The sequence below is a fragment of the Colossoma macropomum genome, unplaced genomic scaffold (genome assembly GCF_904425465.1).
Source record: "Colossoma macropomum unplaced genomic scaffold, Colossoma_macropomum, whole genome shotgun sequence".
Taxonomy (NCBI): domain Eukaryota; kingdom Metazoa; phylum Chordata; class Actinopteri; order Characiformes; family Serrasalmidae; genus Colossoma; species Colossoma macropomum.
Window position 1 is genome coordinate 42,558,556 of NW_023494788.1, and position 16,327 is coordinate 42,574,882.

The 16,327-nt window shown below is 41.2% G+C and overlaps 1 protein-coding gene across 3 annotated transcripts in view; it reads right to left on the reverse strand.

The window, feature by feature from the left end:
• LOC118807373 (fibronectin type-III domain-containing protein 3A-like) overlaps positions 1-16,327 on the reverse strand; it is a 38,203-nt gene that overhangs the window by 9,366 nt on the left and 12,510 nt on the right. For 2 of the 3 annotated variants that reach the window (XM_036569418.1, XM_036569419.1), the window contains exons 3-19: positions 14,388-14,463; positions 14,222-14,298; positions 13,854-14,055; positions 13,392-13,670; positions 10,437-10,495; positions 10,166-10,335; positions 8,939-8,998; positions 8,674-8,812; positions 8,157-8,210; positions 7,108-7,232; positions 6,799-6,982; positions 5,952-6,038; positions 3,626-3,764; positions 3,209-3,271; positions 2,285-2,403; positions 2,051-2,156; positions 1,718-1,893 (exon numbers count right to left, since the gene is read on the reverse strand). In XM_036569418.1, coding sequence (XP_036425311.1) covers positions 1,718-1,893; positions 2,051-2,156; positions 2,285-2,403; positions 3,209-3,271; positions 3,626-3,764; positions 5,952-6,038; positions 6,799-6,982; positions 7,108-7,232; positions 8,157-8,210; positions 8,674-8,812; positions 8,939-8,998; positions 10,166-10,335; positions 10,437-10,495; positions 13,392-13,670; positions 13,854-14,055; positions 14,222-14,298; positions 14,388-14,463 — 2,115 coding nt within the window. The remainder of the gene's footprint in view (positions 1-1,717; positions 1,894-2,050; positions 2,157-2,284; positions 2,404-3,208; positions 3,272-3,625; positions 3,765-5,951; positions 6,039-6,798; positions 6,983-7,107; positions 7,233-8,156; positions 8,211-8,673; positions 8,813-8,938; positions 8,999-10,165; positions 10,336-10,436; positions 10,496-13,391; positions 13,671-13,853; positions 14,056-14,221; positions 14,299-14,387; positions 14,464-16,327) is intronic. The other variant, XM_036569420.1, reaches the window with a different exon arrangement.

The following is a 16,327-nucleotide window of genomic DNA, read 5'->3' on the forward strand; positions in this document are numbered from 1 at the left end:
TCCTAATGATGTGAGGGTTCTGCTCGGCTCATATCGCTGCAGCAGATCAGATAAATACGCTGCTCCTGACCAATAAGACATTTATAGAGCAGTAACAGCATCTTAAAGTCCGTTCTGGAACAGACTGGTAGCCAGTGTGAGGATTTAAGAATGGAGTCCTTCTTTCTCCTGGTGAGACTCTGGCAGCTGCATTCTGAATCAGCTGGAGCTGTCTGATGGTCTTTTTTGGGGGTCTAGTTATAAGACATGGATGAGTTTCTCCAGGTCTGGTTTAGTCAGAAAATCTCTGATCTTGCTGATGTTCTTAAGGTGATAAAATGCTGATTAAATAACTGCAGGAAGCATGTATATATTAAATATAAGCGACCCAAGAATTGAACCCTGGGGGTCACCACAAAGTAGTTCCTTCCTTGCAGGTATGAACTGAACCATTTTAGGACGGTTCCTGAGAGACCAACCCAGCTGTCTATCTATCAAGGGCAGCACTGAGATTGAGCAGTAGTAGAACAAATAATTTTCCAGAGTTTGTATTTAAATAAATGTCATTAATAATCTTAATTAGAGCAGTTTCAGGACTACTATTAGGCCGAAATCCTGACTGAAATTTGTCTAGAAGACAGAAAGCCAGTAAATTACCTGAAGATGATTTTCTCAGTGATTTTTCAACAAAAGGCAGATTCAAAATTGGTCTGTAATTATTTTGTAGGGTTGCTTTTAGATTTTTCTTCTTTAAGAGGGGCTTCACAACTGCAGCTTTTAATGTGTTAGGAAAAACGCCCAACAGGAGTGTTTACTATCTGAAGTACGACGTCCGCTGCTATTGAGTGAAACACATTCTTCAATAAGGTTGTTGGTAACATGTCGAGACTACAAGTGGATGATTCAAGATGACTCACTGTGTTGATTCAAATTTTATTATTAATAGCACAAAACTGGGACATTTTCTATTATTATCTTTATGTAATGATGGAGAGAACACGGGCTCAATGTTGGCTATAGATGTACTAATGTCTTGTCTAATATGGATTTTAGTGTTAATAAATATGCAAACTCATCACATCTCACAGCTGATGCTAATTCAGAGGCCATACATGCAGGTCACTTTATTAGTTTGCCAACCATGGCGAAGAGTATCATGTCTTTGTTTATATTATTGTTGATACTAGAGAAGAAAGATGGTCCATTATTGTTACATTATTGTGTTGTAATCACGCAGCCTATCTTTGAAGATTTCTTTGTGAATTTGAAGCTTGGTTTTACGCCATCTGTGTTTAACCTTCCCACATTCTCTCTTTTGGAGCTGAACCTCAGTAGCATTCCTCCATGGTGCTTTCTGTTTGCATGACATGGTTTTAGCTTTAACTGGTGCTCTACTAATCTTGTAAGGTACTTATGAATGGTTCTAGATCACAAATGACACTCCGACTCATTTCCAAGGTATCCGAAGGTGTTCTATCACTACAGAGAACACAGCTCCACTGCTCCACAGCCCAGTGCTGGGGGCATTCTACCCCTTTAGCCATGCTGACCTAATGTGTGGCTGCTCCAGAGCATCCCATTCTACTGGCAATGCTTTTCTTTGATGATTTTACAAGCTGTGTGCTCAGTTGAATGTCAGTGTCAGCAATGGTTTCACCCCAAAGAAGCTGAATTTACTACTCAGAAGAAACGTCTGCATACTTTAGACGTATAGTGTAGCTACTCTGCAAGAACTTACCCCTGCTGGATTGCGGGACTTCACCCAGAAGAGGTAGGTTCTTCCAGGTAGCAGCTGGCTGATAGTACAGCTGACATCAGAGCCACAGAACACTTGCTGTTGATACTCCTCTGCTGCCTGGGCCATTTCCACGCAGTACTGGGACACTGGTGCCCCACCATCACACACTGGAGGGTCTAGAAAGCACACAGAGGCAGTCCATATTGTGATATAACTCTCCCACATGCTGTTATATTTTATAAAATTCTTGGTCCTTACGGTTGTTTTTTTTGAAAACTAACAAAACTAACATATATATACAAAAATTGGCTGGTCTGAATGACCATCTCTCACCCCAACAGAGTGGAATCTCTGAGGTTGTGGCTGCACCTGCAGTACGCAATGCTTGGCACGGTCCAGGAGGCAGAGGTGGCGTCTCAACAGAGAGGATCTCTGACACCTCAAGAAATAAAAACACACATCTATCACTCAAGGAGAAAACAAATGAAAATAAATGTTTCTATGTCACCAAATTGAGCTCAGCTCCAAAATCTTAGATTTGAAAAAACCTTTTGTTGCTGCACTTACCTGACTCCGCCCTCCCAAACTCTGGCAGTACACTCGGAGCTTGTACCATGTCCCTTCCCGCAAGCCCTCACACACATGCTGCCTGAGAGACCCGCTGTATACAGCTTCCCACTCTGCTCCTGGGCAGACACATACGGACGATTCTACTGAATTAGTGCAAACTGCAGTCTCACAGAAAAACAGTTAAGGATTCAGACCTTAGATATTAATAAGAATAAGATGAATATTATGCTATGATATATTTAAATCCAAGCCACTAATTGAGATATTACGTTCACACGCAATGGAGCTCAGAACATCAGCCTCACACGGTACCATAAGGCACAGTGGATACATACACTACAATACTAATGAGCTATTAGCATCTCCAAAATTGTAACTTTACAGGAAAAGGCAAAAACTTTTATTTTTAATAAGGTAGAGCCTTATTTTAGCCACACCCCTGAATTTTAGACAAGGAACTGAGGCTGCATCCCTCATGACCACACGGTGAACAATTAAATCCCATTGTTTTGAAGTAAATGTGTCCCAAAATCTGAAAATCAGTGTGTAACCTTAAGAACTGTCACTACCAAAAACACATATTCTTTGTGTTTTAGTGAAAGATATTATGATTTTATGTGTGGATAACTGTTCACAGCTGTGTTTGCTGCTCATGTACTGGCTAGCATTTTTGAGTTCTGCTAAAAATTAGCAAAAACTGTCACTACCGAAACCTTTGGTAAGTTTTGGCAGAATTATGACTGTTTTGATCTGAAGTGCAAGTCAGTTAAAAGTCTGAAATTAGTTTTCAACTCTGACTTTGAACCAGTTCAGTAAAATGATCCATATTCAAAAACAAGGTACATCAACAGCATGTTGAACATCTATGATGGTAAATACACTTTACTACAAGGTGTAATTCAGGCAGAAGCCAATTCTCACCACTGTGACTGAGTTCCAGTACATATTGAGTGACTGGTGAGCCCCCATCATCCTCTGGTGCCTCTGAAATAATAGCAGACAATAGTGTTCGCATACAGACATATTACATAAACACATAACACAAGCAAAAGAAGGTTATTTTAAAATTCATACTTAAGTATTAAACTACTTATTGCAGTCTACTGCAGATTTAAGCCTCTGTTGCCTAAAAATTTAGTAAAAAGAATTCTAAGAAGTGTTGGCAGTTGGGATTTTCTAGAGGGTAGTATTAGACTTATTTACACTACCTAATTACACTGTAAATTAGGATTCGTCCTGCTTTTCAGCCAAGAACAAGGCATAAGCAACGTCTAGAAATTAGTTATGATATTAAGCACAACCTGTAGTGAAGCATCGTACGAGTAAGACGTAACTTACCCCAGATAACATGCAGGCTGTGTGGCTCCGCAGGAGAGCGCAGTGACGGTTTGCCTGGACTACCAGGTTGGTCTGGCTGGGTCCTGTACTCCACTACTGAACTGGGCTGGCTGGTGCCCTCTGAGCTGGCCACCAACACCTGCTTAAACATGACACTAGCATGTAGTGCAATAACCTCCCAGGCAGACACCTGCATAGGCTTGTGTAACAATACCTATATAAATAAATTGTAATTTTTTTGTTTTTGATGAAATCATTGTCATTCTATTCCTCAATTTGTCAGCAAAAACTTGAATAAAAGCTACATCCGTACACTAGGTGGCAATGTCCACCTATTACTTGCTAGACAAGGAGTGAGAAGAAACCTCACCATTCACAGACAGAGCTCTGAATCTTATCATACTGTAGTCAGCGTCATGCCCATGTTAGGAACTCTGGGTCTAAGCTGGTTTTCTCTATAACAAAAGTTAATGTTGTTTTTGAAAAATTGGTGCTGTTACATCCAGTGGAAAACAAGAATATTCCTCAGCAGATACATTTTGCCTCATGCACATTTCTGCTCCAAATGTCACCTGATCCTCTGAATAACGAGACTGTTAAGGAGCTGAAATACCACTGTTGCTAAATGCAAGCTAAAGCTGCTACACACTAAACTGACATCATAAGACTGGCAACCTCGTAAAAATACCCCACACAAACCAACAAGCTTTGTCGAAGGGGTAGTTAACCCCTTAATTGGCCAGGTCCCAAAACTATAACACACTTCTATAACCGAAGAATAGCTCAGTCAGTTTGCAGTGAAGCCCCTGTAGTGACTGAATAATAACACTTAGTATGTAATAAATGTGGGGTTTTAAGGGGTTGAGAGACACTTTGGCAGTTTGAGGAGCTGCTGTTGGTACAGGACTAAAGTTCAATAACAGACAAAATTTTTGTTCACAAACCCCCGGATACGCCCACAGGGCTCTTCACAATAGAAATAGTACAGAGTCAATAGTTACTTCTAGACACCACTGATAGTAGCGTTAATGATGAGAGTAGTGATGGTCAGTGTTACACTAATAGCAGATTTGATTTAATTCAACATCATTTCAAAGCACAGGAGTGTTAGCGTTCATGTGGTATGTGTGTAGCAGTATTTGTATTTTGACTGCCATACAACCTCATAATTAAAGAGGACACAGTGACACTCGGGGGAGGGAGGGATGTACACAGGACAAAACGTTTTTACCACAGTGCACAACAGAGGTGAGTTTCGAAAATAACACTCTTTCTTCCTATAGAGAGAAACTAAGGCCAAGTTCACATTACCAGGCTGAAGTGGCACAAATCAGATTTTTTGCCCTAATGTGACTCATATCTGATGTTTTCAGAGCTGTGTGGACACAAATCTGATCTGTTCAAATCCGACCTGAACCACTTTCTTATGTGGTCCTAGATCAGATATGTATCCGATTCGTGGCCATGCGACCTTAATGTGATGCTCAGATCGGAATTCATGTGCTTTTTTTCCACTGCGCCATCATTCAGCGTTACCATGGCAGCAGCGCCGAACAGAAGTTAAAGCCTGTAAACGGTGGAAAAGCAGCTCATCTCACCTTTTTCTCCTTCGTCTCGCTCTAATAATGAAGCTGAGAGCTGATCAGAGTTAATTATCTTCTCAGCGAAGCTCGTTCTGCTCGTTAGTTTGTGCTGATGATGAACGTGATTCATTCACGTGACGTTACTGAGTAGGATGTGGTCATGAGGGTCATTTCAGGACACCGGTTCATCACATTAATGACAGATTTGAATCACTGACCTAAACGAGTGTGAACCATCCATTTGAGCAAAAAATCAGATTTGAGCAACGAGGCTTGTAATGTAAACATAGCCTATGCTACTAATATGGGCATGAGACCGACTATAGAATGACGCAGCCATACAAAACTGCAGTTTTTAATTGGGAGTTATTTCGCTGCTGCAGATATTCTTTGACATATTACATGAATGTAACATCTAGCTAGCTGTTTGTGTATTACACCTTAATACACCTTTTATTTCTATCACAGTTCAAATAACTATTCAGATTTAAAATTGATCACTAGAAAATTGAGTCATTGATATTATTATTTGACATGGAATAACTAATATATTGTGAAAAGATTTTTGGCCTTATTGTTTAGCCTTTTACACATTACTACTTTCACGAGTAGTATTAATAGCAGAGCTAATTAATTTCTCCTTTTTCCTGTATGTTTCAGGGACTGTGGCTTGTTCAGTTTTTGAGAAAGTTAGCCCTGACATCGGTCAACACTCAGTTAGCCACTGCACTCCCTTCACTTACCCTGAATTGGTAGGACGTGAATCTTCTGAGCTCCTTCACTGTACACGACTGCTCCTCTCCTCTATGCTTCAGCTGAAAGCCACAGTCCTGTATCCAAAAAAATAATAATTCTGTCACCATCTGATCAGTTTTTACATATTTCACAAATGGAACAACTATTATAACCAATTTCTGGCTTTTGTTCGACTAAACAGAAGAAAAAAGTCTTAAAGCTAGTGTTGCTTTTTTCCTTAATGTCTAGTATGCGGCTGTGGAAGAGCGAGATTGCTGTCTGTGGTCCACAGAGACTTTCAGAGTCTCAGAAACAGATGCAGAGCCTCAAACATCTGCATCTAATTAGCCCTGAGCTGCAGCCACAGAGCAACATCTACAACTCAGACTAACACCGGACATATGCGCTGAGCTCTGGGAGTGGCGCACTAAAGGCCAGGGTCAAATACTGGAAATGTATGTGGTACTGGTCATCTCCAATAAAGCTGAATAGCAGTTTCATTCTTTTGGCAACAAGTGGATTTTTCCTTATATGTTTAATTAAAAAAAAATATGAACATAAAGATTTCTGCGCTGTTTGTAGAGTGTATTTGAACTGTAAATTATATCTTTTAACTGTAACAATAAAAATTGTCAAATTTTATTTAACATTTTTAAACAACAGCAAAAATGGTGTCATAACACATCTATGAATTAGTACAAAGAGTTGAAGGCATGGATGCCAAGCTCCTATTATGCCTATTTGAAAACAAGCAAAAGGAGTACCAGCTCATCAGCTTATCCGGTGACGTATCTGACACAGAACCACAGCTACTTTCTCAAGTTTATATCTTTTTACTCCTTTCTGCCCACTTACCGATTCTTTGTCCTCCATCTCCAGAATATATGTGAGTGTATCTCGGCTGGCTGACCCACAGGGGGCGCCCCACTCCAGACTCAGCCATGTGACTCCAGCCTCTGTCAGCCGAGGGGGAGATGGTGGTGCAGGAGGAGAGGCAGAACAGCTGGCTGTGCAGCAGCTCAGAACCGCACTGAAGGCACTGGAGAAACCAAACAGAAACATGCAAGGTTTTGTGCAGCTGTCTGACCTCAATCAAGCACTAAAATCAGAACTAAGAAATATTACAGTGGACAGTTGAGGACTGTACTTATTCCTGATACACACCTCATTCCCACATCGTTTTTAGCAGCAAGTCTGAAGGCATATTTTGTTGAAGGCATGAGTCGCATGACTTTGTACTGCTTGGCAAGGCCACTGTAAACCTCTTTAAATGCACTTTGTTTTCCCTGCTGATAAGACCAAACACATGTTCATGAAGATGCAAAATACATTACATTAGGAACAGGGATGCAAATTTTGACCGATAACCAACCATCATGAGTCAATCATTAACTGTTGACCGGCAAGCTTAAAATCACTGACGTGACCCATCAAAATATCAGTTATGAAAAGGGTTGTTTCAGTTCTGCCATTGTAAAATGCTAAATATGTAAAGATGTACGTGTGCAGACATCAACTGAATTCTGTATGAATGCAATGAGATTAATAGTATTCTTTGTATGGACCTTGGAACACAGTACTCATAAGTAGGGCCAGGCTTAAGAGGGCCTATGAAGTAAACGTCCTAAATTCTTATTAAACATGCCAAAGTAGCCCAACTTAGAAACCTGGTTTGGTTTAAACTGATGGGCTGACAACTAGAACATGTTCACGATTATATGACCTAAAGTTTTCTGGCATTACTGGAATTAGTGTACTTTAATAGCTCCAGGAAGCTGCTGGCATTCACTATATATTCTATATAATTCTGCACATCCATCTCACATCGCTCTTTTTTTCTCTGGGAGAACATGGGTGAAACAGTTGCTGCAGATGTTTGCTTTCAATGTGGTACACTGGTGTGTTAGTAGTAGATCCTCCTGAAAAGTGGTGCCTAACACTATTATTTTTATTGTGCACTTCACATTCAGTGAAACCAAATTATCCACTGCACTCTCGTGTGTACAGTTCAAAACACTTCGTAACTTGATTGATAAACCTGCCTATTCTAATAAGAACAGTTGCTTATTGGAGAACGAAATAAAGTAAATGAATGTTATTTTCTAAATGAACAGCATTGGAATCATTGTTTGTCAGTTAACAGTTCATCGGTTAATCATTAACATGTCAACTTGGGGAAGAACATTCATGTGTTTCTTTCTGCAGGTTCTTACCTCATGGTATTCCAAGCAAAAGCCAGTGATTTTGGAGCCGTTGTCATTGGGTGACTGGGATAAACAAGGATAAAAAATATGAACACTTTATGTAAATCATGGTTACTTAAATAAGCTTGACTACCAAATAAAAAAACACTGAATGAAACCTTCTAAATAACTGAAATGATTAGTTGTAATGATTAATTTGAACGCATTATAAATTGTCCTACTGGTCTCTCTGAACAGTAAGAAAACAGAGCCTGACAGACACAATTATACGCATTTAGTGTTTTTATTTTTTAATGACGTCTTCCTAAAAGCCTTCATTGTTTATCTTTATCTAATGCAATATTTTAATGTCTTGTGACTCTAGATGGTTTATTCTTCAGCTTAAGTACAGATTTTAATGCTTTCCCTTTTATAAAAACTCTGACTACTAGATTAATTTTGAAAATAATCGGTAGAATACTCGGTTACTAACATAGTGACAGCTCTAGTTTAGAACAACATCACTGTAAAAGTATAGCACTGGTACCCTCCACTGAAGGCTGATGGAGCTCTTCGTGCGCTGGATGAGTCGGGGGGCTGCAGGAGCATCTGGGGCACTGCACAGAGTAGTGAAGGCTACGGTCTCAGAGGGGGCTCCCTTCACCGAGCTACACGCCACACAAACCCTTCCACAGTCAAAAACACAGTGTTAGTACAGTGAACCCACACAGTCTGCTGCATTACAACTATGTTCATAGACAGACAGTAAATTACGTTCGGTAAGTCATGAAATGTGAACGTGTGTGTCTCACCTGGCGTAATAGTGCGTAGCGGGCCTGAGATCTCCCACCGTACATGTAGTGTCTTTCCCTCTGGAAGAGGATTGTACATTAGAGATGGGCCTTAATGAGCTGACAGTAATCAGGCTATAAATCAAGCCGCATTGTCTTTTAAAATATGAGCATTACAATTTTTCAATTTCAGTTAACACAAAGTCACTGAATGTGAGGTGTATTTCAGGCAAAGTTAAAATACTTTGTGTGTTTATTTGTTGCTTTGTTTGCTTTTCGGGACAAAAATTCCAGGACAGTTTCAGAAAAAAACATGTGCAACTGTTAGGACCAACGAAATGATCCTAACACTACATATACCTGCCTTTTTAGCCCACCGCAGTTTGGCCCCACACATTCACAATGAAGTTTTTCAATCCTGACTACTTTTTGAATGAGGTATAATACAGGACAGCCAAGCAGAACAGAGGTCATTTACATAAACCTTTTCAGACGGGACTGGCTTTACATAAGTAAGTGGGGAAATGTCATTTTTTACTGGCATTTCTCAGTGGTTTTATGTGTACTGTCCAACCTCAAATTCAGAACTTTAAAAGATCTAAAAAATCACAGAAAAAGTGTTTGATTTCATGCAATGTTTTTGGCTGTGAATTACTAAGCTAACGACAACACTAATGACACAGTGCATGTACTTAAAACAGCAAAATTGATGGTGAGGTTAAGAGAATTACAGCTAAATGAAATGATTTTATGTTTTCTGCTCATGTCTGAAGTGAAGGCAGTGCGTAAATCGAGTAGCTACTCCCATCTTAGTCATTTATACCGAGATTTCTTATCCCATGCAAACTGGTCATAAACATTACAGGCATCCTGTGGTAAACTGGCGTTACCCTACCTCCTTATAGAAAATGAATTCTGCCCAAACAGGGCTTTAAAGACACAACAACAAAAACAGCCTGGCTAATTCTACTGGATAAATAGAGGCTTCAAAATGCTCATGTAATATATATGTATAGGTTTTTGGTGCATAAACTCTAAAAATGATGGAAGTGGGGTATTACGGGAAATAAATTAAACACAAAAAATGTAGGGTATGGGCTCTTTAAATTTGGCAAATAATGTCTTTAAATTCTCAGAAACACTGATTCCAAACTTCTGAATGGTAGTTTGTGTCTGACCCGATGACCTGACATCACATAAAAACAGTGTATGTGTTTATGTGCAATGAAAGGGAAGGTTGTTGCTCACTGGTACACAAGATTGAAATCTCCCTCGGTGCCACTCTGGGACAAGGCCAGCTCGTAGCTGAGCAGCAGGGCAGTGTGTGCGCGTGTGTTTGAGTGTGTGTCCACCTCTGATGGTAAAGGGAGTGGGGGACGCCAGGAGAGAACAGCCGAGTGGGACGTGAGACTGCCCACCTGATTTGTAGAGAAAAAGCATGATGCAAAAGAATGAGATGAGATCTGCACGATTGCGCTTGAAATCTGACAGGTACATCATGCGTGTAGGTCACACTCACAGCTGGTTTGCATACGGCAGACAGCAGCTCCTGCACCCGTCTCACTTCTTCCTCCGGGTCTGCAGAGATAACAATCGCGTCAAATGTCAGCACCGATCACTTAATAGACCAAGAGCACACATGAGCACATGAACACATTCAAGCATCTTTGTAACTGTGCCATCTGAGGTTTGTGGGCAGGTGTGCCAGTATGTTTAAGCATTTACTAAACAACGGTTCATTATAAAATTTGTATCAATTGGCTTCAGAATTAATACAAACACTGATGACATGTAGTTTGTAGATCCTGTAGTATTTACTGTGACCTTTATGAGGGACAGTTCAATGATTTTACATATCAAAATCCAAGTCCATGTGCAGGAGAATGTTTTGGACTGAAAAAGAATGGTTTTAATGCACTCTGTGGGTCCAGAAATAGCCTTTTGTGTGCTCAAATTTTGGCTCAAATGGTGACATAATCAAGAGTCAAAATGGTCCAGCTTCAAACTACAAGCGGTGAGGCAGCAGACGTCACTGTGTCCCACCCAGCGTTCACTCAGGGGCGAGATCTTCACAATATTAGCATCCCAAATGTTGTTTCAGGGTGGCTCACCAACAGACAGACAAACTCATGCAAGTAACTACCATTAATACCACCCCTGGACAATAGAGGTCTAGGTGCATGCAGAAGTCTGTCTGAACATGTTCAGCCAGAACGCAGAGCTACAAACCTTTATAGCAGACAGGGGAACGAGAAGCGAGTCTAACCAGAGTTTAGCAGTTCTTTACTCATCCATGAAGTAAGTATGTCAGTTTATGACTAATGCACATAACACACACGGAGATAATCATATACCTGATAAAGTTAGCTTTCCAGCTGTAACAGCATGGCTGAAGCCTAGTGGTAGAACAGGTGAGACCGCAACCTGAAGGTCACAGGTTCAAATCCCAGGGCTGTGTGGTTTTCCCCTTAAGCAAGGCACTTAACACCCTACTGCCCCAGGCAATGCTGCTCTGTTGTCGACACGGTGCTGGTCCCAGATTGAGCATAGTTAGCAGAGCTTGACTCAGGCAAGTTACTCTGTTAAGAAGTGTCTGAGATGCTGCTGCATCTGCAACCTTTATTGCTGAGTCCTTCACATTCCGAAAGCACTTATGGAAAAGAAGTTTATTTTAGTTTACATCTTGGAGTCTGCCCTACCTCCGCCTCTGGACTGAAACGCTGACGGCACAAGGCCGGCTTTTCTTGTCCTAATATGCATTTTTTATCTGATTTTACAAGTGATTACAAATGTTTTGAAACATTAGCCTGGCTATCAGCTTTGTGCTCATAGGTCTCTCCGAACTTAAGTAGCTGGATCCTAATCTATGACTGGAAATATTTAAGATATCTGCTGATTGGGTATCCTTTACTATAAGGATGTTGATTGGAACCCCAGCCTTCCCTGCATCTTAAGGGATTATTGGCTGCTCAATTGTTTTGTGACCAACTGTTGTGTGTTGCATTATTAATTCATGCACAACAGAGCTAACAAAGGTCTGAAGTTGTTTCTAATTGTGGTGATTACATCTAGATTCTGTTGAAGTGATCACTCAACATGTAGGCCAAACTGCCAGTAAAGCAGGCAATCATAAGGCCATCATAATAAATCAATCAAAGACACAGCCAGAACATTAGTGGCAACATTACAACATGAACATCAACTCTTTGGTACATCCAGGAATGCTTTGATAAGCAACAACTTGGCAGACCACCAGACTGAATACCTTCAGTCATGATGAAAACACACCGGGCACAACAGAGGTGACACGTTCACATTACCAGGCTGAAGTGACACAAATCTGATTTTTTGCCCTAATGTGACTCAGATCTGATGTTTTCAAGGCTGTGTGGACACAAATCTGATCTTTTAAACCCGACCTGAGCCACTTTCATATGTGGTCCTAGATCGGATACGTATCCGATTCGTGGCCGTGCGACCTTAATGTGACGCTCAGATCTGAATTCATGTGCTTTTTTTCCACTGCGCTGCACCATCATTCAGCGTTACCATGGCAGCAGCGCCGAACAGAAGTTAAAGCCTGTAAACGGTGGAAAAGCAGCTCATCTCACCTTTTTCTCCTTCGTCTCGCTCTAATAATGAAGCTGAGAGCTGATCAGAGTTAATGATCTTCTCAGCGAAGCTCGTTCTGCTCGTTAGTTTGTGCTGATGATGAACGTGATTCATTCACGTGACGTTACTGAGTAGGATGAGCTCATGAGGGTCATTTCAGGACGCCGGTTCGTCACATTAATGACAGATTTGAATCACTGACCTAAACGAGTGTGAACCATCCTGTCAGAGAGATGGGATTTGACCAAAAAATCAGATTTGAGCAACGAGGCTTGTAATGTGAACGTAGCCAAAGACTGCCATAAAATGGATAAGCAGACTGTAGAGAATATACCAGAAAGTTTTCCATAAGATGAAAACCACTGAAAAGAAAGGTCAGAAAACACACTACAAAAAAGCCTGTAAAATCTGAACACCTTATGGAGCGCTGAGACGAAGATGAGCAAAGAATGACGTAGTGAGGAAAAGTGGAGAAGAGAAAGCGATCTCCTCGCGATCAAAACATCTTATTTACGAAACAGAATGGTAAAGGCCTGTAGGACTGTTAGTGGTTCAGTTCAGTTAAATGCATAAAGTTCAGGTGTCTTACTGATGATGTGACTGTCGACAACAGCATTACAGGGTACAAAGGCATTTTAACTGCTCAGATCCAACCATATGCCTCAAAACTCAGTAGACACTGCTCCACATTGTAGTGGATGAACTACGTACTTTTCTGGGCCAAAAATTGGAATTTTTATGACTGGTCAAGTCAACCATCCAACCTGAACACCACTGACCATGCACTTTTACCTGGTAAGGACAAGACAGAAGGTAAAAAATGCCTCAAAACAAAGCAGGAACAGAAACTGATAGAGCTCACCTTTAACGTCACAGCTGGATGTAGGAGAGGCTCTGGTCCGGCCAGAGTGTTTAAGTCGAGGGGGGGTGGGAGAGGCAGCTAAGCCTGTCCGGCCCTTGCTGTTACCGTTGTGCATGGCAGCCTGGCCCCCTTTAATAAAAGGTCCAGGGGAGCTGTGAGAGAACGGCACACCATTAGCAGTGCCCAGATGCCCGCTCTTCAGTCTTCGCTGCAGCTGCTCCTGCATTTTCACTGAGCGTTCTTCGTGGATTGGCACCGACATGCTGTGACACATCATGTCTGGATGGGCGCAAACACACAAACACACACACTTTCAGAGTTATAAAAGCGTTATGGCGCTATAGCTTTAGCATGAAGTTGATAATAAATGTCTGACAGTCTTGTATCAAGCCCTGGCTTGCTGGCACTCCAACTTGTACAAAGGTGGTGCATTTAACTTGGAACTTCTATGCTCTTGCTCACCCTGCTCGGAATAGACTGGCAAGGCAGGCAGCTGGTGGACGTAGTGAGGGAGCTCAGGGGGAAAGACGTGCGGGTGGTGTAGCATGGCTGGGTGCGGGGAAGCGTAGAGGGGGAGGTGTGGTGGGACAGGCGGTAGAGATGGGTGGAACTCCACAGCATGGGGCAAAACCAGCACTTTCCGCATGCCATTTTCCTCCACCACCTGTAGGAGGCACAAAAGAACATGAATACTGGCACTGGCATGTCTAATTACCCAAGAATAATCTAACATGACACAAATGAACAATTATGTTTATGAATTTTACAGCTAACAGCATGAACATTTATTATAATCTGGTATATGATGAGAAGGGATGGATGTGCACTACCTGAGAAATGTAACCTGGAGGAACAAAAATGGGAGGCATGGTGCCATTGGGGGAGACCATGGGCACTTGCGCTGGACCTGTATAAGCACAATGTTTGGAGGAGCCCATTAAGTTCACTGGAAGGTCTTGAAGACGCGAGTGCACGTTTGTCTCTGTGAGTTTTTACCTGTAATGCACTGAAAGTGTCCGTCTTCTGTGCGGATAGTGAACGTTTCTCCTGGGTTCACCTGCACCAAGATCATCTGGAAAAACCACAAACGGACAGAGCAAATCAAGTCAGCAACCTGACTGCACAGGCACAGTTACAGCACCAGAGATCCTGAAACACACATCCTTGTTTTTCTTTATTTACAGACAGAAACAGTGCTGCAAAACAAATACTTTGGGTTTCAAATCAAGCAGAGACGGCATGCGACACACCAGACATATCTCAAAAAAATTCAAGAGAGCCGTATTGGGTTTTCATTAGCTGTGTTTTTTGGAGGAGCAATATCTTGAATAAAATATATATTTTGTGATTTATTGTAACAAGAAGTTACAATAAATAATAAATGAAATAATACAAATGATATAAATGCTATATAGATAAAAAAAATGACAAGCAGCCAAACGTACTACAAGGATCTGCTTTCAGTCAAATTCTATTTCTTAAGATTTAACACTTGAAATATGAGTACTGCAAATTTGTAACAATTTATTTATAACTTCATTCTTTTTAACTTAAACTGCTTCTCAGTCATTTTAGAATCAATTACAGCTCTAAACTCACTCTGGACAAATCTATGGTTTAATTTTTTTACAGCTTCTTTCTAATTATTTGAAACCTGTAAATTGCACAATACTAGCACATTAGAATCATATTAGAATAGTATTTTTATAACCAAATGTTTTAGGGTATTTTTAAGGTATAGAATATTAGATAAGAGGGTTGAATTGGAGTCAGTTATGATGTAACCCAGTGTGTTCAGGCATTAAATTCAGTTTTATGAAATGATAGTAGAGTTGAAGTTACAAACAGACACACATGGATCATTAAGACAAAACATAAAATCACAACTCTAATATGTATATCCAAGTCCTGCAAGTCACAGTCTGTGCCGAATGCTCCTCTCTCAGCAGCCTGCGGCAGGGAAACGGCCCAGCCGGGGTGAGATCCAGCGCTGTGCAAACACCCAGCCACACTCTCAAAGAGGGAGTGTTTGTTCCCCCCGGCCCACAGAGTGTGTGCACAGGGCTCCTGCTACGTTTGACAAACACTACGCCTTCATGGGAAATGTACACCAGCCCTGATGCGCTCGTTCCCCCACACGCACACATACATACACAGAGACACTGTTTTAAACGAGAGCCAATCACAGTCCTGCATCAGTGTGGTAAAATACGTTTTATTTTCACATGATTAAAAACACAAACTGTATGCTTAAAAATGAAACCGTCTGATAATCGCTTTTTAACGCACAAAAAAATGGATCATATGTCAGATTAACATGCACAGATATTAACTGCCTATTGCCACTATAGTGCATGAGAGAAAAAGTGCAGCGCGGGACGGAGAAAGAGGGTGAGAGCGAGAGATAAAGTGAGTGGAATGAAAGAAAGAGGGGGGGCAGTATGTGAGGAATGCAGGATACAGACTGTGGAAGAGGGGCAGAGGTATGCGTGGTATGTACCGACCAGCCCCCAAAGCCATTGCCATCCCTGGGAGCCGGAGCCAGAGGTGGAGCTAGGAAATGAGGACAGAGGAAGGGAGGAGGGAAAAGAAGAAGAGGGAGGAGAAAGAGTAGAGACACACTATAGTATCGGTGCCACATTAGTCTCGACTGATATTTCTTAAAAATGATGTTTTTTGCTGGGCAATATGAAGAAACGTTATCATGTCTATAAAAAGGTGAACTGTAATTATATAGAGCTTGTAAACGACAGCCACCAGTTTATTACAGTAACTGTGAAACCATGAAAGTACAGTAATGGAAGTCGCCTCTTCAGAGCAGCTAATGAGCAAATGCTAACGAGTGTATTCTCGGATGCAGATGGGGACTCGACATCTACACAAGGTCTTTTCTTCTCAGCCGATGATGCGACACCATTTTACCCTTCCAGAGAAAT